General features: G+C 48.1%; 1 protein-coding gene across 1 annotated transcript in view; it reads left to right on the forward strand.

Moving 5' to 3' along the window:
* The window catches only part of WWC1 (WW and C2 domain containing 1), a gene marked incomplete at its 5' end in the record, with an annotated part of 147,181 nt that extends 124,057 nt beyond the window's left edge, over positions 1 to 23,124 (forward strand). The window contains 8 exons of the mRNA XM_079702010.1: positions 1,068 to 1,220; positions 1,862 to 1,953; positions 8,551 to 8,674; positions 9,966 to 10,130; positions 15,880 to 15,972; positions 18,500 to 18,733; positions 20,923 to 21,044; positions 22,335 to 23,124. Of these exons, the coding sequence (XP_079558136.1) occupies positions 1,068 to 1,220; positions 1,862 to 1,953; positions 8,551 to 8,674; positions 9,966 to 10,130; positions 15,880 to 15,972; positions 18,500 to 18,733; positions 20,923 to 21,044; positions 22,335 to 22,401 (1,050 nt within the window). The 3' untranslated portion in view covers positions 22,402 to 23,124. The remainder of the gene's footprint in view (positions 1 to 1,067; positions 1,221 to 1,861; positions 1,954 to 8,550; positions 8,675 to 9,965; positions 10,131 to 15,879; positions 15,973 to 18,499; positions 18,734 to 20,922; positions 21,045 to 22,334) is intronic.
* Positions 23,125 to 24,431: the final 1,307 nt, after the last annotated feature.

The following is a 24,431-nucleotide window of genomic DNA, read 5'->3' on the forward strand; positions in this document are numbered from 1 at the left end:
CCTTGTATGTGACGACTTCCTTCCACCCTATTTAAAATCACATTGCCCCCTCCACTCTCTTACCCCCTGCTCTCCACTTTCCCTGTATTATTTTCTCTGCAGCACTTTACACCACCTAATATTTCTCTATATCATAGGTATCAGGGTACATGTTATTTTCACAGTTTATCATCTGTGAGATCAAGATGCAGTGTACACTAGGTGGCAGGTCATAGTCTAATTGGCAACTATGTTTCTTTCTTAGTGGTACATGAAATAATAATACACTTTACAATCGATGGCATCTTAGACTCTGTGAGACACAATATAAAGTTACTTATTGATTATCTGATTCCCCCAGACTGGAATAGAAGCTCATGAGGGCAGGGATTTTTCTCTGCCTTAACTCCTTCCCTATCCACAACACCCAGGACAGTGCCTGGCACACAGAGGCTACTGGGAAAATGGGTGTGTGTTGAATAAACGAATGAACAAATGCATAAATGCCATCAGAGTGCATCCAGTTTACTGAGGTAGGGCATTCACGCCTATGAGCCAGCCTAAAATTGACTGTTATCTTGTTGGAATTAATATAGCCTGGAGAACTCTCTACATCACTACCTAGAGATCTTCCTTATTTTTTGTGCATAGCTATGTAATATTCCACCCTATAGATATATTACAGTTCATGCCTCCAGTCCCCTGTTTCTGGAGCTTTGAGTTGTTTTCCTCGACATCAGTCCTGGTCATGATGTTTTCTGACTCTGACACCAAAAGCAAAAATCAACAAGTGGAACTACCTCCAACAAAAACTTCTGCACAGCAAAGGAAATCATCAACAAAATGAAAAGGCAACCTACTGAATGGGAGAAAATATTTGAAAATCATGTATCTGATAAATATTTAAAGAACCCATACAACTCAATGAAAGAATAAGTTAGTGAACAAGGGAGTTATTGGAAAATGATTAGCACCTAGCCAATTCTTCCTCCCAGGAAGCTTCTGTCTCACCTGGAGTGGTGTTTTACATACTGCCCCCAGAATACCTTGTCACCCCCTGGTTGTGCTTTTTTTCCCATTCTCCACAGGGAGGCGCCCAGATCAGCCTGGCTGAGGTCTGCCGGTCCGGGGAGAGGTCGACTCGCTGGTACAACGTCCTGAGCTACAAATACTTGAAGAAACAGAGCAGGGAGCCCAAACCAGCGGGAGCCATGGCCCCCATGCCAGGACCTGAAAGCACGGTGAGCTGGGTCACACAGCTTTGCACCCTTCTCCTGTACATGCGGCACCTGGCTGGATGGAAAGAAAAGCCTCTCCCTGAATTGGAGATGGCTGGACATCAGAGGTGGAGTAATTATTAGAAGAAACTGAGTCTCAGAGACATTAAATAATTTCCTCAAGTCACACAGCCTTCCTCACCATAGACACCATTCAGTATGAAGACTCTTCCTCTAGGAAGCCTTCCCTGAATACAGCCCCCAAGCTAGCTTTGCCACCATGCCTCTGTTCTCAAACATCCAGTACTTATCTCTCTCATAGTCCTTCCCAAATTGTTTTGTTATTGATGGTTTATGGGATGGTCTCCCTGACTACACCATGCTCTCCTTACAGCCGGAGACCTATAATTCCGTCTCACCCAAACACTAAACTTGGCTGTCTTCCAAACTCTGTCTGTACATGCAGAGGTTATTCTCCAGAGAACTGCCAGTTAGAAGAACTAAGGACTGTATTTCCAATTTATGTGACTCTACAGCAAGACGCTTACCCACTCTGCTCTTCAGTTTTACGCTCCATTCACTGGGAGGGTGACACACTCTGATTCCTGCCGGGTGGGGCTATGCCCATGGTGTACAGATGGACCCATCAGCCTTTGTCTCTGCAGGATGCCGTGTCTGCTTTGCTGGAACAGACAGCTGTGGAGCTGGAGAAGAGGCAGGAGGGAAGGAGCAGCGCACAGACCCTGGAAGACAGCTGGTAAGTGAGGGTGTCCCTGGGAACTGACCTGGCTTGGACCTGGGCCCAAGGATGAGATCCCCAAATACCAGGGCAACCAACAGAAGTGTTCCTCTGTGAAAACGGAGAACCTCTCTCCTCATGGGTCCTCTGCAGGCAAAAAGGCAGTATATAGTCTGGTACAGTAGTTCCCAGAATCCCTTGTCATTTTGTCATTTTGTGTTCCAGGAATTACTTATGCTAGTTCACATCTAATATTAGTGTTTGTCTTAATGAACTTACATTTATTTTGGTTAAAAAAATTCTTAGGATGCTTTATATTACTAGAAGTGGAAATAAGTATAATTTGCCATAAATTGAAGATTCCTCAGTAAGGAATTGCAGTTGACTGCTAGAAACATAGAGCAGAAATAATGGGCTTAAACAAGATAGACGTTTACTTCTTTGTTACTTAAAAAAAAGACTGGAAAAAGGCATTCCAGGGCGCATCTGTCAGCCCTACGATGTTACTGGGAACCCAGGCTCTTTCTCTCATTCTGCTTTGCTGGCCTTATGTGTGACCTCCATCATCAAGGCTGCTAAGCACAGAATGGCTGCGGAGTCACCAGCCATCAGGCAGGCATCAGGAAAGAGGAAAGACAACAGAGTCTTCCTGCACTCCTTGTAACCAAGGACCATTCCTGAAAGTCCCACCCAGCAATTTCTACTTGCTTCTCATTGGCCAAGCTTAGCTACTTGGCCTACCTAACTGCAGGGGAGACTGGGAAATGAGGTCTCTTAGTTGGCACAAAATTCAGGATTCTGTTACTAAGGAAGAAAGTAGGAATGGATATTGAGTAGGCCATGAGCCAAGCCTGCCTCAGAAGGTAACTGTGGAAGATTAAGTGTAATGAAAATACAACAAGAGTATTCAAGTCTAGCTGGGTATATTGCTTGCCAAGGTTCTAAGACTAAGGTCTCCTCTCCCATTGTTAAAAAGGAAGGTCAGTCAGTGTTTCAGCAATGTTAAAGACATGCTACTGCCCAAGAGAGACTTCCTCCTTGATGTAAACAGGTCTGAAGGAGAAGTGAACAGGACGCAGCTTTCTCACTGTGTGATCAGTGTTCTTTAGTCCCTTGTTTACCCACAGAAGAGTCTTATGACACACTTTAGGAAACAGTGATGCAGACTAGGGTTCAAATCCTAGCTTCATCTTTTTTTGTGTAACCTTAGGCAAAGCGTTTTTGTTTTTGTTTTTGTTTGTTTGTTTTTTTTATGCGGTACGCAGGCCTCTCACTGCTGTGGCCTCCCCCGTTGTGGAGCACAGGCTCCGGACGCGCAGGCTCAGTGGCCATGGCTCACGCACCCAGCCACTCCACGGCATGTGGGATCTTCCTGGATCAGGGCACGAACCCGTGTCCCCTGCATCGGCAGGCGGACTCTCAACTGCTGCACCACCAGGGAAGCCCCAGCAAAGCATTTTTAATCTTTGTATTGCAACATAATGTACATACAGAAATGTTGACGTAAGTGTACCGCTCAGTGAATTTTCGGAAACAAAACTACCTGTGAATCCAGTGCCCAAATCGAGAAGCAGAGTGTCACCGGCTCTCCGGAAGCCCACACATGCTTCCTCCCAGCCCCTGCCCTCCCCCTCAAGAGCCCCCACTCTTAGGCAAGTCGTTCTGACCTTGTCTGATCCTCAGCTGAAAAGCGGGGACATCACACCGACTGTGTGGGGTTATCAGAAGGGATTGAAGGAAAAGCCACTGAGGAAGTGAAAGCACAAAGCTCGTAGTAGACACGCCAGAAACAGCAGAGATTCTTAGCAGTAAATCGAGGAGCAGCACGGGTAACTACCAGCTGGAAATGAGCACAGCCTAGGAACCTTGCCATCTGGAGGAAGTGTGTGTAGTTGTACTTAAGTGCATGTGCTCTGAATTCAGACAGATGTGAATTTGGAGTCTCACTCATCCAACTCCCTGTGGGATTCTAGGGCTGGGTGAGGCCTGAGCATCAGTAAGTTTAAAAACTTCCTGGGTAATTCTGAGGTGAAGCCTGGGCTGAGAACCAGGCTCTAACCCTGGTTTCCCTATCTGTGAAATATAGATTTAAGAAATAGCCACTACACATGGGGAATTTTGTAGACTCAAAAAATTACGCATGCCGAGCACTTAACACAGACCCTTACTCACAGGAAGCACACGGTGACTCTTCTGTTACAGCCCTAGATTATATGTTTGGTCTCACACGAAGTCTTTCCTTAGTATCTTTTACTCCAGGGGTGAGCAGGTGTTTTCTGGAAGGGGCCAGATAGAAAATGTCTGCTTTGTGGGCCATACGGACTCTGTTATATCCACTCAACTCCGCCATCATAGTGTGAAAGCAGCCATAGACGGTACCTACACCAACCACTGGGATGCTGTCATTGAAGCTTCATTTACAGACACTGAAATTTGAATTGCACATCAATTGCACACACCATGAAATTTCCTCTCTTTTCGATTGTGTTTTTCAGCCATTTAAAACTATCAAAACCATTCATAGCTTGGACCTTGCACTGGATTTGGCCCACAGGCTGGCCCCTCTCTTCCTCTTCTCTTCCTCCATGTGATGAAGAATAGGGCAAGGTTCCTGAATTTTTGTATGTTCGTACGTTTTAGGATTCTCTCTGAATGGTCTCAGTTTCTCTCTTTCCTTCTCTGTCCCACTCCATCTGTGTCTCCCTGCTTCCTTCCCTTTCCCTCCCTCCCCACCTCCTTCTCTCTCTCCTCTCCTCCTCCCCTCCCCCTCCCTCCCTCCTCCCTCCCTCCATCCCCCCTGCCTTTCTCTTTCTCCTGTCTTTTTCCCTCCCTCTTCCCTCTCTCTCCCTCTCTCTCCTTCTCTCTGGCACACTGCAAAGGTCTGATGCCGGAAATAGGCCCAGGACCTGTCTTCCAAAACCCTGGCACAAGATCAGTGGTTTCCGCCAAATTCCAAGCTTCTGTTGAGACTTTTCACGCCATCTCCTAGCAACCACCTTCTGTTCTCTCTCCCTTTGTGGCCCGCTCTCTCCCCACCCCTTGCCATTCAAACTTCCCCAGACACTGACTTACAAAGGGGGCTGGGAATCCCAGAGCTGCTATACTGGGGTAAATCCATCTGCAGCCCCCTCCCCCCAGACTGGAGGCTTCTTTTGGTCCTGGAATGTTAACTAGCTCTGCTGTGCCCGCTCAGCTCTGGAGTGGAGGGTTCCAGAGACTGGCCCTCAGTTCTCATCTCCTCTCCTTCCCCCTCGGCACCCAAGGCCCAAAGGAGGGTGCCATTGTTACTCCCTCCTTTTATTTGTTTAGGTTTCTTTAGTGCATATAATCAGAAGACTCGATCTTTTTTTAAGCTCCACAAGCAAAACAAAACTCTTAGAGGATTAGAAAATATAGAAGAATATAATCACAAACAATGCTAGAGTGAAAACCCTTGGATTTACCTCCTCGGGGACTTGTGTGTGTTTGTCTAGGACAGAGGTTGAGAAGTGGCCTAGCTGAGTCCCAGGGCATGTGTGTTTTATATTTTACCAGGCACTGCAGAATCATTCTCAAGTAAGATTGTCCTAGTAAATGCTCCACCAGCAGTGACTGAGAGTACCCCTAAAGCTACATTCTCTCTGATACAATATAATTGACGAGTATTTAATCAAAAATATGTACATGTTTTGTTTTAGCAGATGCTGCTAAATTGACTTCAGAGTATAAACTGGCTGCTCTAATTAACACTCCCCACAGGGATATGCCTTTTTCCCAAACCCTCACTTCATATTATCAGATATATATTTTAAAATTTTTATTTATTTACTCTTGGCCACTTTTCCAAAGGGTGCAAAGATGTGACTAATTATTTTTCTCTTTACAGTTGAGGTTTTTTTTTTTTTTTCCTTCCTGGAAAATACTTAAATCAGCTTCTTAGTCACAAAGAAGAGACTTCCCTAGTGGTTGAGCGCTTCGTGGAACTGAACAAACGTGGATTGGAAACCTGGCTGCACCACTGAGTGGCCTGTGACACTGGACAAGGCCTACCCACTCTCTGATCCTCCGCTTTTGAATCTGTAAAACGGAGACAAGAGTGTCTTTCAGTGTGGTTGTGAGACCTCCGCGAAGCACCTGCAGTTCATTAAGCCCTCAGTCAATGCTGGTTAATGATGTGGCATCTATACAATCCTCACCAAGGTGCTCCCTGTGAGCACTCACGTTTAATGGCTCTTTTATGAGTAGATCAAGGTGGCTGGGGGGGACTTCCCTGGTGGTGCAGTGGATGAGACTCCCCACTCCCAATGCAGGGGGCCCGGGTTTGATCCCTGTTCAGGGAACTAGATCCCACTCGCGTGCCACAACTAAGCAGCCTGCATGCCACAACGAAGGACCCGGCAAGCTACAACTGAGGATCCCTGGAGCTGCAGTTAAGGAGCCCACGTACTGCAACAAAGGAGCCTGTGGGCTGCAACTAAGGAGCCCACCTGCCACAACTAACAGCCGGTGCAACCAAATTTAAAAAAAAAAAAAAAAAGGCCAGCAGGGAGAAGCCCCTCCATAGCGATAAGTCCCCATCTAAGTGCAAGGGAGGTTTTCATCACAGGGCTGGGGATGGAGAGCCAAGATCTGTTCTCCCTGTTGGGAAAATCCTAAGGGAGATTTTATGTTTATCCACAGTCTCACTGAGCCAGCTAACTAGGTGTCAAATTCTCTGCTTTTGGCTGGAATTCCTCCAGCTCAGTATGGTAATACTGTCTCATGCTGATCAGAAGCCTGGCAGTTATGTATGTCTTTGAAAAGTAAAGATGGGAATGGAGATAAATTACTAATTAACAAATTCCGTCCATTTGTCACACCAACTCCTTCCAACCCTGGAGTCCAAGGAGAAAGGATAATTATGAAGAATATCACCAAAAATAAAGTCTCCTCAACAAATGGTACAGCCACCGCATTGCCTATCCATATAGAAAAAAATAAATTTTGAGTACCATGGACAAAAATTAATCTGCAATGGATCATAGGGCTAAACATAAAAGCTGAAACTATAAAACTTTTAAAAGAAACTACCAGAGAAACTCTTTGCAAAGACTTCTTAGGTACAGCATAAAAAGCACAAACCATTAAAGAGAAAAACTGATAAACTGGACTTTGTCACAATCAAAAGCTTCTGTTCTTTGGAAGACACCATTTAGAAGAGGAAAAGGCAAGCCAGAGACTTGGAGAAAATATTTGCAAAGGATTCCTATCTAGAATATATAATGAACTCTTACAACTCTGTAATAAAAAGACAGCCCAATTTTTAAATGGGCTAAAAATTCTAACAGACACCTTGCAAAAGAAAATATGAATGGTCAATAAATGCAGGAAAATATTCTCAACAGGAAAGTGAAAATTAAAACCAGAACGAGATATGAGTACTTACTCAGTTGAAGGACTAAATTTAAAGATTAATAATACCAAGTATAGGTGGGGAACCAGAATTCTCATAATATTACTGTGGGAACATAAAATGGTATAACCACATAGGAAAAACATTTAATCACTTATACTTACTGTCTGACCCAGCAATTCTACTCCTAGGTATGTATATATATATATATCTGTAATAGTCTGAATTGTGTCTCCCCAAAATTCAGATATTCAAGGCTCTGATCCCAGTACCAGAGAACGACTGTTTTTGAGGACAGGGTCTTTAAAGAGCTGATTCAGTTAACACAAGGCTGTTAAAGTTAGGGTGGGCCCTAATCCATTGTGACTGTTCTTAGAAGAAGAAGAAATTTGGACACACAGAGAGATACCAGGGACACACATACAGAGGGAAGACCACATGAGGACACGGCATGAAGATGGCCATCTACAAGTCACAGAGGGAGCCCTCAGAGGAAACCAAACCTGCCCACACCTTGATCTTGGACTTTAAGCCTCCAGAACTGTGGGAAATAAATTTCTGTTGTTAAAGCCCCCAGTCTGTGGTATTGTGTTATGGCAGCCCTAGCAAACTAATACAACGTCCAGGAGGAATGAAATCCTATTTCTACACAGACTTGTAGGTGAATGTCTATAGAAGCTTTATTCATAATTTCTAAGAAATGGAAACAATCCAGATGTTTATCACCTGATGAACAAAGTATAGTCTATCCATCCAATGGAAGATTACTCAACAATAAGAAGGAGTGAACTATTGATACTATGCACCAATATGGATGAATCTCAGAAACATGATGCTGAGAGAATGAAGCCAGAGACAAAAGAGCATATACTGTCTGATTCCATTTCTGTGAAATGCAAGAAAAATCAGATTGAATCTTTAGTGACAGAAAGCTGATCAGTGGTGGGCTGGGGCTGGGGAGAGTTTAACTGGGAAAGGGTACAAGGGAACCTTTCAAGGTAATGGAACATTCTTTATCTTGAGTGTGGTATTGGTTACACAGGGGAATATATTGGTCAAAACTCATCAAACTATACATGAAATGCATTTTGTTATATGTAAAAGATACCTCACTAAAATTGATTTTTTTTTAAAGTGTCCTCAATTCTGAAAATGCTTGGAAGCCCTGCCCTGGATGCACTTAAATGGCAGGTGAACAGATGAAAGTAGGTGCTGTGGGTAATCAAAGTGCCTTGTCATCGCAGGACGTGCGAGGAGGGGACCAGCGAGAACGAGGCAGCAGCTGAGGAGGAGGAAGAGGGGGAAGAGGAAGAGAACGTTTTCGCTGAGAAAGCCTCACATGATATGGATGAGTGCCCAGCGCTAAAGGTAGGGAGGGCTGGGGACATGGGAAGGGCTGTCTTGGGGAAATAGCCCTCAATCCTTGAACCTGGGCAATCAGAAGAGGCTCGGGGCTAAGTCTCATGCTCCAGCATCCGGGGACAGGCCTTCAGAGTGGGATAACCTGCAGAAGGTTGTGTAGGAGTGTCCCTGCCTGCAATTGGGGTCAGTAAGCCGGGAGAAGTTGACTCATCCCCTCATCTCTCCTGCCCTCTACAGTTCCCGGTTTTCTGGGCAGACCTCAGTCTTTGCAGGCAGGTGGGCCTGGGTTCAAATGCCACCTCTGCTCCTTCCTAGCTGTGTAGCCTTAGGCAGATGACTTCATCCCTCTCCAGCCTTGGTTTCCTCATCTCTAAAATGGACACAGTAATACCAACCTGGCAGGTGGGTTCTAAGATTTTGAGTGAATGGATTTCTCCATTTGGGTCTGCCCAAAGTGCAGTAGGAAAGAGGTTCTAGTCAAGTTTCCTTTGCCTCCTGCTTCCCTGCTGCACTAGGGTTACATGATATAACAGGCTTCGCGCTCCAAAGAGATCTCCATGTTCTTTGACCTGCAGGACTCCTGGAAGTAGAGTGCCCCATTGTGTCTGAGCCGGGCACATGGGGCTGGAGAGGCAGGTTGTGCACTGCACAAAGGTGCCTGACCCCTGGGAGTGGGATGCAGCAGGGGTGTGAGAGGAGAACCTGGGCCTGCCTTCTGACTGCCCCGCACCGAGGGCAAGTCTTTCCGTAGTTTCTCCAGCCAAAGGGGGTGCCTTTTCCAAAATCACATGAAGGCCCTGTTTTGGTGAATCCAGGCCTTTCATTTGGGTGTTCTTATTTACCTCTGCTGGTAACTACTGTGAAAGGACAATAGAAAACCTGATCACCTAGTTTAAATAATGAGATCTGCTAGTTGCCTCCATAACTCCATGAAAACATCTGCAGTTCTTGGCTGGGGTCATGGAGGCCTTGGCTATGGCTTTGTTAAAATACAGTTGGTCTTGAGGGTGTGAAGTCCGGGACTTTGGTGGGTGAGGTACCTCTACTGCTTACGTGAGCTTGTTAGGGGACTGAACACTTCCCACTAGCCCCAGCCCACAGGTGTCAGGGAGGACTGGGGGCCAGGACTGGGGGCCAGTACTCGGGGCCTTGGGCGCTGTCCTGGCTGGGCTGGGGCCGCGGAAGCCCCTGGCTGTGACTGAGAGCCAGAGGCAAGGTGACAGGGGTGGGGAGCAGCTGTGGAAGGTGCCCGAGACTGCGGATACCAGTGGCCTCACAGTTGTGACCTCTTCCTCAGGTGGACAAAGAGACCAACACGGAGACCCCGGCCCCATCTCCCACGGTGGTGCGGCCCAAGGACCGCCGGGTGGGTGCGCCATCTCCAGGGCCATTTCTTCGAGGGAGCACCATCATCCGCTCCAAGACCTTCTCCCCGGGTCCCCAGAGCCAGTACGTGTGCCGGGTAAGCAACCATGTGGCGCTTTCCTCCCCCAGAGCACCTGCTTCTCTCCCAGTAGCCGAGAGCCCTGGTTCTCACACAGCTCTGGGTGCAAGTGCCCATCACGCTCACCTTGCGTCCCCGTCGGAGCCTGTTTCCTCATAATGTTAACAGACCGACGCTATGGGCTTGCTTTAAGGATTGAATTAGCTAAGGCCTGGGAAAGCCTCCATAACCAATACAGGGCCAGTGATTTTATAATTCCAGCCAACTCCCCCCTCCTCCTTGTTTACGCCCTGCCCTGCCACACCCCTTACTGAGATCAGACTGACCCTCACCATCGCTGATGGGCGGGCAGTTCCTCCCCTTCCAGGGCAATTGCAGCCTGCAGCCTGAGGTTACAAAATAGCAACAGACCTGTTATTACTTAGTCATGGGTTTAGGGGTTTTTTTAATCGAACTTTTTGCTAACAATGAAAACTTAGGAAATTCAATTAAAATTTTTAAAAATGAAGAGGTTTCAAATAAAATTCCAGTTTCTCTTGGGAACAAAAGGGACTGTCCGTCCCCATGGGCTACACATTCTGTCACAGACACAACTGGCTGGAGCTGAGCAGTGAGGGCCACTGCCCTTGGAGGGTTGGAGGGACAGGGCTTTCAAGTTCACTGGGGCCTCCACCTGGCCCCGTTGAACCTATTTCACTTGCCGACCTGCTCTTGCGGGCCCCGCTGGATTTAGAAGCCGTGCAGTAGGCTTGGCCCCCTGATCCCTTTGCCTTGCTATCTAATTAGTCTACCCCGTCTGAGGGGTCATGCTGCTTGCTGGGGCTACAAAACCAAGACCCTGTTCCTGACACTCAAATGACATGTCGACATCCTTCCTTACCTCCTGCCTTCCTTACCTCCTACCACGAAGAACCAACGAGCAATAACCAGAAGCATAAACAGAACCTTCCTGCCTAGTGTGCCAATAAGTTGTCGCAGGAAAGGCCCATGGAACCTGCCGCACCTGGTCAACCTGCCGCCCACCTGCCTATTGTTATTGGGGAGGGGGAGGGGATATGGGGGTTTCAATATCTGATATTCAGTATCCAAGGCCTCCAATTATAAGCTTGAGTAGGGAAGGTAATTTTTTCATAGCATGACAATTTCACTAATTTACTGGCTACTTTTCAAATTAGTCCCCCCAAAACATTCCCTGTAATACCTCCCAGAAATAACGTAAACCTCTTCCATCTGTGTCAATTGCCTAGCTAATATTGGAGCTTGTAAGCATCTGAAAAGACAATGTGAGCACCTGCAACGTAGCTGCGTATCTTGCGAAAGGTACAGGGTTTCCTGCAGTCACTGAATGTGATTTTTTTTTTTTTTTTTTTTTTTTTTGGCGGTACGCGGGCCTCTCACTGTTGTGGCCTCTCCCGTTGCGGAGCACAGGCTCCGGACGCGCAGGCTCAGCGGCCATGGCTCACTGGCCCAGCCGCTCCGCGGCATGTGAGATCTTCCCGGACCAGGGCACGAACCTGTGTCCCCTGCATCGGCAGGCGGACTCTCAACCACTGCGCCACCAGGGAAGCCCTGAATGTGATTTTAACGTGAGGGAATTTGTGAATCACAAGTGAAGAATCTTGCAGTTAAGTGAGCACACAGCTGAAGAAGAGGAAAATCCAATCCATGTTTCAAATGTGAATAACTTGAAGGACTTAGAAAAGCCCTTAGGGTAATGGATAATCTGTTTCTGGCAAAATTCCCGACTTTATGAACGTGCAGTGGAAATCAAACACAAAGTGAAGAATGTCACTTGTTGGAAACATCACACCAAAAGAAATGAGTGTTTGATTCATCCTTTGTCATCAGGATTTAGAATGCAGTTGTAATTTTGTCAAATGGAAGATATGAAATGTAACTTCTGAAAAGTGCTTCTCTTTTCCAACTAAAAACTCAAACTTTTTCCCCCAATATTTACAATAAAACTCTGGTCTCCTGTGTAAATGGATTCGCCTTAGGTGACCTTTTCAGGATTGACATCCTTGAATAACAAAGAGCTCCAGTCCCATTTATTACGCATCTTTAGCATGCCTAGCACTATGCTGGGCCCTTCCCATATTTTATTATCTGGACCAGTTTCCAACCCTGCAGGGCTGCAGATTAAAAAATTCCTAGTCTGCATGGATCACCTGCCACAGGCAGAAACAACCTTTCTGGGACTTCCCCGACAGTCCAGTGGTTAAGACCCTGCCTTCCAATGCAGGAGGCATGGGTTCAGTCCCTGGTCAGGGAACTAAGATCCCACATGCCATAGGGTGTGGCCAAAATCGAAAAAAAAAAAAAGCATCTTTCTTAGCAAAGCCGAATATTTTTCCTTCTTTGTTTTCTGACTGCACTTGAGCCCAAGCTTATCGGTTTCTTGTATATTCTTACTTAAGGCTACAAGAAGTAGCCAATGGTACAACATCCTGAATTTTTTCCCTATCATTTCCCTTAAAACTCTATAGGCGTGCGGTCTGTCTCTCAAGATACAACAGGTAACGAGTATATCCCTCTGGTTTTCACCCACAGAATGAGCATTCTCAAATTCCCAACAGGGAATATTGGTGTCTGTGCTGTGCCCCATCCTACCTCCAGTACACAGCCAGCTCCCTGTCTCCCGGTCTGTGGTTTCTAGCACCCCACTCCCCAGTACCAAGTCCTGTACTGGTCAGAGTTCTTCATAGCAAGCAATAGAAACAGACTGTGGGCAGTGTATGTGGGGAAAAAATGTTTGGAAAGGAAATTGAGTAGTTCACATATTCATCAGAAAGCTGTAGAACCAACTTCAGAAATCAGGGAGGAACAAGGCGGGCCAGACCACAGCCAAAATCATACCACAAAGGCAGTCAGGGGAGGACACCCCAAGTGATGCTGTAGAACGTGGTCCCAGCTGGCTATGCCACTGCCTCTGGGGTTCAGCACTGATTCCTCCGCCAGACTCCTACTGCTGCAGGAGGCCAGGGAAGCTCTGGCTGCTGCTGCTGCTGCCACTCCTCAACCGCTGAGGGCTTCTCCCTGAGAAACCAAGAAACACGGATGCTCATGGAGCAGAAGAGAATGGCCTGGTTAAATCCAAGAGGCACAGTGACAGAGAATTGGTCCAGCTAACCAGGCTGTGATTCAAAGACCAGAGCAGTTGCACTTAATTGTCAGAATCTAGTCCCGTGCCTGCTTCTAGCTACAAGGGAGGCCATGAAAGCAAGACTCTGGTACTTTCTGCTTCATTCATGGAAAGTGGGCTTTGTCTCCCACCAAGAGTCATAAGAGGATGGTAATTAGATTAGCACCCCCTCCCCTCCCCGCAAAAAATCCCTATTTTCCTGTGTCATCTAATGTCACAAACAGCCCTGCAAGGCATGTTGTATTAATCCCATTTCATATATGCAGAAAGTCAGGGCACTTTGTTCTGAATACAAGCAATCCCTTCTGGCCTGATGCCACACATCTGCACATCAAGTACCCTCTGCTGGGTGTCTCCCTTCTTTGGTCCTCAGCATGGCCTGTGTCACCTGGTGAGTTTCCTGGGCTTGGGACCCCCACTGGACTTTAAACCCGTGAGGGGTAGAGACGGTATATTATACTCCCCACAGCTCTCCCCAACCCCTGTGTCTTTAACACCTGCATATTTATCAGCAGTGCTGGCACATGTGTTGGTTGGCTCACTTTGACCTTGAAGGATACAGTCCTTCCAAAATTCTCATTTCCCTGTAGCTCCCTCTGACTGCCAGTTATTTCACCTCTCTGCTCCTCAATTTCCCTAGCCATCAGATGGAAATAACAAAAAGGCAACGATATTCTGTACCATGTCTGAGATCAAATGCATTACAACATCTTTAAGAAAAAGTTAAATTCAAGGACTTAATGTAGCTTCCATCGCTTGTTTTATAACATGGTCTTTAGCACATAAACAACTACAACTCGGGATTTCTCTGGTGGCACAGTGGATGAGATTCCGTGCTCCCAATGCAGGGGACCTGGGTTCAATCCCTCATCGGGGAACTAGATTCCACATGCGTGCTGCAAGTAAGGAGCCTGCATGCCGCCATGAAGGAGCTGGCGAGCTGCAACTAAGGAGCCCGCCTGCCGCAACTGAGGAGCCCACGTGCTGCAACTAAGGAGCCTGCCTGCTGCAGCTAAGACCTGGTGCAACCAAATAAATAAATAAATACTAAAAAAAAAAAAAAAAAAAACCCAAAAAAACAGCTACGACTTAAGCATCAATTGTCCTGACACATATTCTAGTTGGTATGACACATATTCTGTAAGTGTCACCTATGGATTGAAACAATGTAGGATAAATTCCCCTTCTGATATGATATCCAGCCTGTCTATTTGTATGAATTCACCCCAGTCAGGATGGTCCACCCCTCTGTCTGTATATTCATTTCATCTCCGAGCCCTACATTCATCCTGGGGGCCAGAAGAGGACATGCCTTGGGGTCAAACAGACGGGACCTTGAACTCTTGTTCTGATGCTTACCAGAACATTTCACTGTATATGAATGAAATGCTTACTGCATGACTTATAAAAGTGTGTTAGGGCTTCCCTGGTGGTGCAGTGGTTGAGAGTCCGCCTGCCGATGCAGGGGACACGTGTTCGTGCCCCGGTCTGGGAGGATCCCACATGCCGCGGAGCGGCTGGGCCCGTGAGCCATGGCCGCTGAGCCCGCGCGTCCGGAGCCTGTGCTCTGCAACGGGAGAGGCCACAACAGTGAGAGGCCAGTGTACCGCAAAAAAAAAAAAAAAAAAAAAAAAAAGTGTGTTAATGTCTCCAGGCCTCAGTTCCCTCAGTTAGGATTGTTTGAAGAGTAAATGAAACTGTCAGTAAAGCCCATGGCACATAGTAGGGGCTCCGTCCATGTGGCCATCATGGTTACTGTTGCCTATTTCTCATTCTGGTTGAGCCTCTGCCTAGTGTAGTAGCTATTTCATCAACGTAGCAGGACTATTAATATCATTATCACTAATAATTATTAATAACCACAAAAATGACGATGTGGACAGCTTCTCAGAAGAGACCTGCAGCAGTGAGCTGACAGCTGCCAGAATAAACAGACTCTGTAGCATCAGCCTGTGGCGATCCCAGTGACTTGAAAATACGACTCCGGAGAGAAGCCCCCGCCTCACACATCCTGGGATGTGCTACCATCCTCACCTCCCTCTCCGGTCCTCCCACTGGGGACACACACTGTCAGTGGAAAAGCATCTTCCTTGACCATAGCCCTATCTCTGGCTATGGATGAGGAACATTAGCCCTCTGGGGACAGTCCATATCACTAAGTGACTGAAGGATTCTGAGGAGGGGAGAGCTGTGATCAGCACAGCCCTCACAGAGCGTGTCTGGCCTATCTTCTCCAGGGATGTGGTCCCCAAGGCTTTGCCTGTGGGCTGCTTTTTTTATGTATATGTCAGTCTTGACAGGGGCTCCATTTCAGCCATGAAAGCGGCTCTCGGGGCAACAGGGAAGAGTTGATACAAATAGGCCTTAGCGTAGGAGGTCAAGAGGTCAGTAGATCCTGGAGTCACACTGTCGAGTGTCAACCCCGCCATGCTGCTACCAGCTCTCCAACCTTGAGCAAACTCGGTAACCCCTAACCCTCCGTTTCCTCCCCCATGGGTTGTTGGAAGGGTTACATGAGATGTCGCATGGCTGGCACGTAGGGGTGTGCATCATTGAGGACACACTCAGTGTGCTTTCCGCATGCACTTAGACCTTCATTAGCTTCCCACGCCTTTTCTCTGGCAGCTGAACCGAAGTGACAGTGACAGCTCCACCCTGTCCAAGAAGCCACCTTTTGTTCGAAATTCCTTGGAGCGGCGCAGCGTCAGGATGAAGCGGGTAAGATGATCACCTCGGAGCTGTGTGTCCACCTGCTCCTCCCTCTTTTCCCTGAGCCGTGTGTCCGGCACACACATCCCCTGACGTCTGACCGTTTCTCCTCAGCCACTGGTTGGAAGAAAGTCGCTCTCGCAAGCATGGGGATATTTGCAAATGGAAGTTGCTGAACTGTAAGGCCTGGGTAGGCACTGGGGAAAGTGCCAGAGGGTCAATGTAGCATCGTTATTATGACCAATAGGGTTAGATCAGGAGTGTGCATACTTGGCTTTGTTTTCTTGGGTAGAAATCAGAGTCACTAAGAACTAATCAACCCAAGACGTCACAGCCACCGATGGGAGCCTGCCTCAGGCAGGACTCTGTTCGGTGTGTGTCGTCTAGCTGACTGGGCAGTTGCAGGTCCTGACGGCCTCCCTGCTGGCGGAGGAGCCGGGCGCCCCCCGCCCCCCATGGGCTTCTCTCAGTCCAGCTGCAAACGCGCAGGGAAGAGGCCACAAGCTGTCCCCGCAGAGCAATCTGACCTTTCCTTAACGGAGACTTGGCTGAGGGGTCAGGATGGGGCCGTCTTAGACAATGGCCCAACTCCCAACAGTGACTTTCACCAACCATTCAGGGCTGCAGGAGGTGCAGTGTGGCTCTCCCCACTTTGGCCTTTCAACGCAGGCTCGACAGCAGTTCTGGCGAGTTTGCAGAACTAGAAGAAACCCAGGAGCCAGAATGTCAGGAAGAGAAGCAGAGAGAGCAAAGGGAAAGAGAAAGTGCAGAGAAAGGAGAGCGTGCTGACAGCCCCACGCAGGGGCGGATGCTGACAGCCCGCATGGAGAGTGGTCCTGTGCCTGTCCCCCCCACCCCGCCCCGCCCAAGTCTCCAGAAAGGACTAGAGAGAGCAGGAGAAGGAAGGCAGTGCAGAAGAGGCGCACCCGGAAAGGGGGGAGTGCTGGCTGCCAGAGAACGTGGACATGGCCTTAAGTGACAGGCATGTCTCACCCCAGCCCCACCCCGTTTGCTGTGGCTGGCTGGTGCTGCAGTCCCTGGAGTACCAAGTCTCCTTGGGAGCTTGTTGATGATGCAGATTCTGAGGCCACACTCCCAGACTGTCTCATCCAGGCAGCTGGGGTGGGGCCCTGGAAACCGCATTTTAATAAGCTCCTCGGAGGATTCTGGAGCAGGTGTTCCGGGATCCACTCCTGGAGAAATGATGCTGCAGCTGCAGAAGCTCCCGCCTGCTCCCCCTGCACATCCTACAACTCACTCCCTGCAGTTACCTAAACATAGGCGTGATAGCCCATCATGTTCACAGGTCCCACCCACACTGAAGAGGAGGGGATTACACAGGGCTTGTATGTTAGGAGGTAGGAATCTTGGGAGCCATCTTAGAACTCCATCTCCCACAGTCATTTATTCTTTTTTAATGATTAGTGTTTTCTGATAGGAGGAGAGTTAATGATTATAGTTAATCAAGATCTTTTACATACAGATAATTGAAGAACTCAACTCAAATATAGCTTGAAAGTGAAAAAGGGAATGTATTAGCTCATTTAATGGAAAACTCTAGGATGTTGGACTGACTTCAGGCATGGTTTGATCCAGGAGCTGAACCAATGTCATCAAGCTTCAGTCGCCCTCTCATGGCACTGCTCTCTCCAGATGGCTTAAACAGGGCTACCCCATATGCTGGTGAAGACGACCATGATCATTTCTAGGTTTATATCTTGCTGGCTCAGCAGCCTCTGTGTAAAGACATTGCCTTTTTTCCCAGTAGCTCAGCAAAAGTGCCAGAATTGAGTGGTACTGCCTGGGCTTGGATAACGTGCTCACCCCTGAAGCAATCACTGAGATTCTGATTGGCCAGGTTCAGGTCACATTCCTATCCCTGAAGCCCCCCATGTGAAACAGATGGATTGACTATGGCAGATGAGTGGATCCCCAAGGGAAGATGAGGATGCTATTACTATAAGACTAGAGAAGTGGAAGCTGGACAGGCAGAAACAATAGATGTCCATTACCGGACCACAAAGTCAATGCATGGGGAACAGACCTGCATTGAGGAAACAGCTTTAGAGCAGGATAGTGACAAGAATCCAGTAAAGGAGGGGGTAAATGTTGAGGACACTGTGAGTAGGGAAAGCAGCACCGTGTAGGGAGTGAGTGGGTAGGTTCTGGAGCCAGCTCCTGGGGTGGAATCTCGGCTTTACTGCTTATAATCTGTGTGATTTAACCTCTGGGAGCCTCCTCATCTGTGCATATGGTAACGGTCAGGACCTCACAGGGTTGTGAAAATGAACTGAGGTAACAGAAGTAAAGTGCCTAGCACCGTGTCTGGGACATAAAAATGCTCAATAATACGAGCAGTAGACATGGAAAACATCAAGACGGGCTCCAGGGGGAGGGCGAGCCCCATTTTTGAAGGAACGGAAGCCCGCGGATGAACGAAAGAGGGAGGGTGTCTGAGGTTCAGACCAGGGGGTCGTGTGGGCTTACTGGACCCGGCCCTGTAATAACAGGTCAAAAACCATCCCCACCTCCATAGCCTTCATCTGTCAAATCCCTGCGTGCTGAGCGCCTACCACGCACCTCACTGGACCTTGAGTTGGACCTGCAGGCGACCAGGACCTGGCACAGCCAGCTGACTCAGGAGATCTCGGTGCTGAAGGAGCTCAAGGAGCAGCTGGAACAGGCCAAGAGCCACGGGGAGAAAGAGCTTCCACCGTGGTTGCGGGAGGACGCACGCTTCCGCCTGCTGCTGAGGATGTTGGAGAAGCGGGTGAGTGGTGCTCCGCCTGCGCAGAGGGCGCGCTGCTGCCAGGGAGGCCGGCCGGACCTTCGAACGGGTGCTACAGCCCTGTGACGCCCTTGGAGTGTTCCCAGGTCCCCTCACGCCCATCAGCAAAGAGATCCAGGAATCCCTCTGCCCAGCAAACTTTATTAACTCTTTACCTGGCTGCCAGGTCCTTTTGCTGCATTCCCGTGTTTATGTGTGCAAGAGCTTATTGTTTACACGTTTATTCCTCCAGGTGGTCCTTCATCAAACATGTTGGGTACCTAATCTACGCTGGGCCACACGCTTGAACAGAGTAAATACAGAACGCTGACCTGCCCCAGTGGCTGCCCATGCGGTCCCGCAGAGCAGGTGTTTCCAAAATGGGAAAGGAGCGGCTCCTGGCAGGACTTTGTCCTGAGGGAGAAGCCTGGGAATACAGGCCTGCTCGCGTCCCTGCCCTAGTGTAGTGCGTTTGAGGGATTTCAGCAGTTGCTCGGGGAAGAAGATATAACCGCAAAATGGCCAGAGCGCACAATGAGTTTAATTTGAGTGGCTGCTGCTTTCACAACTTTGCATCTGAGGGAAGTCCCTCACTGGATGACAATGCCCACCACCACCCCCGCCCAAAGGCAGCTGTTCTGGGACCACTACCTAGAGAGGAGGAGGGCAGGGGGAAGGGGGTTGGAAAGGGGGCCTAGGCATCTAGATGATGTCATTCAGAACACCACGAGGAGTCTCTGGGTTGGAGGACACCAAAGCAGCAGCAGTTTGGGGTCTCTTATAGCCCTGGGGTTTAGCTTACCTATGACTAGCAGATGTTGGGTGCAGCTTTAGGGGGTATGCAAAATAGGCAGGTTCTAAACAGCTAAAAAATCTTCTTATTTGAGCTTCATTTTAAACGTTTGGATGGGTAAAAATTTGACTTTGGCACCAGTGGGCTTTTGAGATCCCGGACTATGGTGAAGAAATAAATACCACAGGACCAACACACAGAGGCCACCTTCGACTCAATTTCTATAATACCTGCCAGGATTACGGTCCATGGCAGAAATGCTAGACTTTTGCTAGTTTTCTCTCTACACAGCCAAGCAGTGCAAGAGCACCGTACACAGGGTGCCTGCCTGGATTGTTGGGAGGGCCATTAGCTAAAATTCCAGCTCTCAATGCAGGTGACGATATCTTAGAGCAGGGAGGTGGTACTGGGCTTCTTAGGTCTGGACTAATGAGGGAGCTTCAAATGGACTCTAGTAATTCAGAAGTTCCAGAAATGTTTATTTCTTTCTTATTTATTACTTATACCCTAATGTACTTATAATAGAGTTATAATAATAGCATTAAGAGAAAATAGAAAATTAGAGCAAGTTTTAAGGAAGAGAAGGCAATAAATATATCCCTAATCTAATGGTAGTTGTCTATTACATTCATCTTGGAGCTTCCTAGTAGCCAAGGCAAAAAGAGGTAAGAAAACAAGTGCATATGTGCCCTACCTTAAGAAAGCACCAACTAAGAAAACCTGACCTTTTAAACAGAAAAAAAAAAAAAAAAAGTACATCTGTGACTGTCTGATGATGAGCTTCTATTAAAAAACCATTTAAATGGTAGCTTCATGAACCAAAATTCTGTCTTTATGCAATGTTTTTAAGTATATGGAACATAGATATTTTAGGGCTCTCTGGTTTGTTCTCAAAAGTGCTTCCATAGGTTTGTATCAGGAGGGAAGAGTGTAACGTTCCTAAAGCCCTTGAGCACAACTGCATGACTTGGAATTGGGTTTCCACCGTTTCTCACTGGTTTGACGTTAAAGAAATGTCTTAACATGCCTGAGCCTTAGTTTCCTCATCTGTAATACAGAGGTAATTAAAATTTTTACCTTCTTAGGTGGCCCTGAGAATTAGAGAAGCAGCACACATTTTACCTGGTAGCCCCTGTCTCCTTACTTCTGACAGGTCCCCACAGGTATTCAGTTCCTGGCCCCAAAAACCTGTCCTGTCTGACAGATGATGGGATCACTTCCCCTCATTGTTCGGGATAAAGGGGATCCTGTGGTGGAAGAGGAAGCGTCAGGGTGCCTATTCTGTGACCCTCAAACCTTTTAACTGCAGCAGACTCCTTATTTGTGCCAGAAAGTTCCCCGTGGCTGACCCATTTCTAGAGACCCTAAGGACTCTCGACTACCTCACTTTGCCCTCCAGATGGACCGAGCAGAGCACAAGGGCGAGCTTCAGACAGACAAGATGATGAGGTCGGCCGCCAAGGACGTGCACAGGCTTCGAGGCCAGAGCTGTAAGGAGCCCCCAGAAGTGCAGTCTTTCAGGTCAGCAAGTGGGCGCCCGGCCAGCCGGCTTTGCCTTTCCCACCCTGCCCGCCCAGCCTCGGTCTTCTTGGCTCTGCCTAGCTGCTCCCTTCCATAGCGGAGCCCCAGCTCTCTCTGTAGCAGATGTTCGCCCTCTGCCGAGCCGTCCCCGGCAGTCTGTGAGCCCTGCGATGCTCTGCCTCAGCTGTCTCGATCAGTCCCCACACAACTCGAGCTAATGTGTTAGATCCTCTTGTTTAATGAATGAGCCACCTGCTCCACCCTTTCCTCTTAGCGTTTCCATCCCCAGTAATTGCAGAGAATTGGCTGAATGATAAATAAGCCTGAGAGTGACGGATGCTTGCCGGGCCTCCCTAGCTCTGCCTGCTGCCTGCCGGGATCTCCGGGAGATGCCTTCTTGCCGCCCTGGACCCAGGCGTGTCACAGGAGAGCGCCACACGTCATTGGGCCTGGGCCTCGCATTCACAGAGGGCTTTGCATTTAGACTCGTGTTGTCCTCTCAGAAAAGATACTCATGTTTGTGTATGTGCTAAAACACATTCCTTTGTGGAATATAAACATGTAAAATATACTGTCATTTGTCTAACCACATTTGGACATCCCTTATTTCTAACCCATTGGAAATCTAAAACAAACCAACAGTGGAAGTGGCCCAAGGGCCCTTTTAGTCTCTGGAGGCCTCTGATTGGAACTGAAGGTGGCTGGGCCTGCTAATGTCCCCTGTAGCAGTGGTTCTCAATCAGGGATGATTTGGGCCCCTGGGGGACGTTTGGCAATGTCTAGGGACTTTTTTTTTTTTTTTTTTTTTTTTGGCTGTGTTGTGTCTTTGTTGCTGCGCGCGGGCTTTTCTCTAGTTGTGGCGAGCGGGGACTGCTCTTCGTTGCGGTGCGCGAGCTTCTCATTGCGGTGGCTTCTCTTGGAACACAGGCCCTAGAGCGTGTGGGCTTCAGTAGTTGTGGCACATGAGCTCAGTAGTTGTGGCACATGGGCTTAGTTGCTCTGCGGCATGTGGGATCTTCCCGGGCCAGGGATCGAACCTGTGTCCCCTGCATCGGCAGGCGGATTCTTAACCACTGCGCTGCCAGGGAAGTCCCTAGGGACATTTTTGATTGTCAGAACTGGAAGGAGGAGTGGGAGAGCTTGCAGCTGGCATCTAGTGGGTGGAGGCCAGGGATGCTGCTAAACATCTTACATACACAGGACAGCCTCACCACAAAGAATTATCCTGTCCATTATACCTATAAAGTGGGGTTGAAAAACCCTGCTTTAAAGGGATGGCCTCTTTTACAGGGAGAAGATGGCATTTTTCACCCGGCCTCGGTTGAATATCCCGACTCTCTCTGCGGACGACGTCTAATCGCCAGAAAAGTATTTCCTTTGTTCTACTGACCAGGCTGTGAACCTAGACTGTGGCTAAATTTATTTATGTGGTGTTATATGAAGGTACTGAGTCACGAGTCCTCTAGCACTCTTGTCGGTTTGAAGACAAACAGATTTTTTTAGTTTGGGTTCTATTATTAAAAAAAACAAAAACAAAAAAACCCACAAAAAACCAGCATTACAATGACAAGATTGTATAGTTTGTATATTTAGGAATGTATTTTTGAGAAAGAAAATTTAAATGAACTAAAGCAGTGTTAAGTTGCTGCTCTTCTTAAAATAAAATTGTTTAGATTTTTTTTTTTTTTTTGTACAGCTCTACCTTCTAGAGGTTTCACTGCAATAAGAAGTAATGTTTGGGGGACGGTAATCCTCAAAGGACGTCCTGCAGATGTCACAGCACAGCTGACCTTTCCTACTTAACATATTTTGTACAATAGTGAAAAAAAAAAAAGTGCACGGGAACTGTTTGGGGGATTCTGAGGTGCACCCACAAATCTTCACAAGCTGTGATGTGTTTTTATGTGGCCGCCTGACACAGAGCAGGCAGTGTGGGGCCGGCTGAGCTGCCCATCCTGTGCCAGTGACAGGCCTGCCCACGCTGGCCTCAGATGCCCAGTGAAGCCACTGAAACGAGTGAGGGAGGGCTGTGGAGAACTCCTTTCAGTTTTATCTCCATCAATAAAGTGGCCTTTCTGAACGAACGTCCTCACTCTCTTTTTCTCACTTCATCTGTGTTTCCCTGATTTTGACTCTGCTTCCCAATCGTTCCCTCCCTACCCATCCCCAGTCCAGAGGATGATTTTTTTCTTTCCTCTGCTCATTTGCTCATTAAGTGAAAATCACTGCTCAGCTGGGGCTGTTGCAGACATCCGAAGTCAGCCGTTAACAAACAAGTAGCAGAATCTCTTCCTTCTTCCTTCCTCTGAAGTTAGCCCGTGCAGTTGTCCTCCAAGTGTTGGGCTGGCCCAAAAGTTCGTTCGGGTTTTTCCGTAAGATGTTACAGAAAAACCTGAACGAACTTTTGGGCCAACCCACTATAATATGTTGTGCTGCCAGCCACGTCGGAATCACTTGGGGCAGCTTGTTAAAAATACAGACTCCTGGACCCTTCCCCAGACCAGGATGGCTCAGAGACCAGCTTTTATCTGCATTCCCACTGTAAGTCTTACGCATACTGCAGTTTGAGGGACCAGCTGGTTTCATATGAATAAAGACCAGGCAGAGGCAAAGTGGTATCACCCCACATCCTACCGGAGAGTCAGGCAGGGGACACTAACAGACATGACCCTCTCCAGGCCACTGAGGACCATTGGGGGAGGGGTAAGGAGGGAGTACAGCCCCCTTCTAGGCTTCGGGGGCTTTCCCCCAACTCCTCACTACATTCCATACATGGCTGTTCCTTGTGTATTATTCCTTATGTAGAAGGAACCTGGAGTGGTGTAGAATCCACCGTTATTCCCCACGTGGCTTCCAGGTCTTTGGACAGCCAGGCCTCCCTCTAACTATCCAGTCCAATTCCTCACCACCAACCCGGGGCCTCACCTCTCTGAACACACGAGTGTCGGATGCACTCTTTCACCTTCTGTGGAAATCCATCGCACGTGCTGAGGGTTGGCTTGGACGTTTCTTTAAATGAGTATCAACGTTGTCCCTGACTCAATTGTAATAGGTCCAAGAGCACAGGGGTTGCGTCTTGTGCTGTTCCTGTGGCCCTTAATGCCTGCACAGCTGAGAGCATTGAGACAGCTGCTGTCCCTGCTGACCCTGCCCTCCAGTTCAGGGCTCTGGCCGCAGCAGTGGGGCAGATGACCTATCCCACTGGCCACCACGATTAGACTAAGGCTAGGCCTGGGGCCCCAGCTGGACCAATCCGAACTTTTCCCCTGCATTTTCCACCTGAAGGTTGGAGACTAGATTTTCTCTTCCCAAAGCTATCGTGACCGTGGTTTCAGCTTCTGGGGCCAACCCTAAGGAGAAGAGCAGATAACAGAAGTGGAGAAAGAA

Source organism: Hyperoodon ampullatus (assembly GCF_949752795.1).
Source record: "Hyperoodon ampullatus genome assembly, chromosome: 4".
NCBI classification, from domain to species: domain Eukaryota; kingdom Metazoa; phylum Chordata; class Mammalia; order Artiodactyla; family Ziphiidae; genus Hyperoodon; species Hyperoodon ampullatus.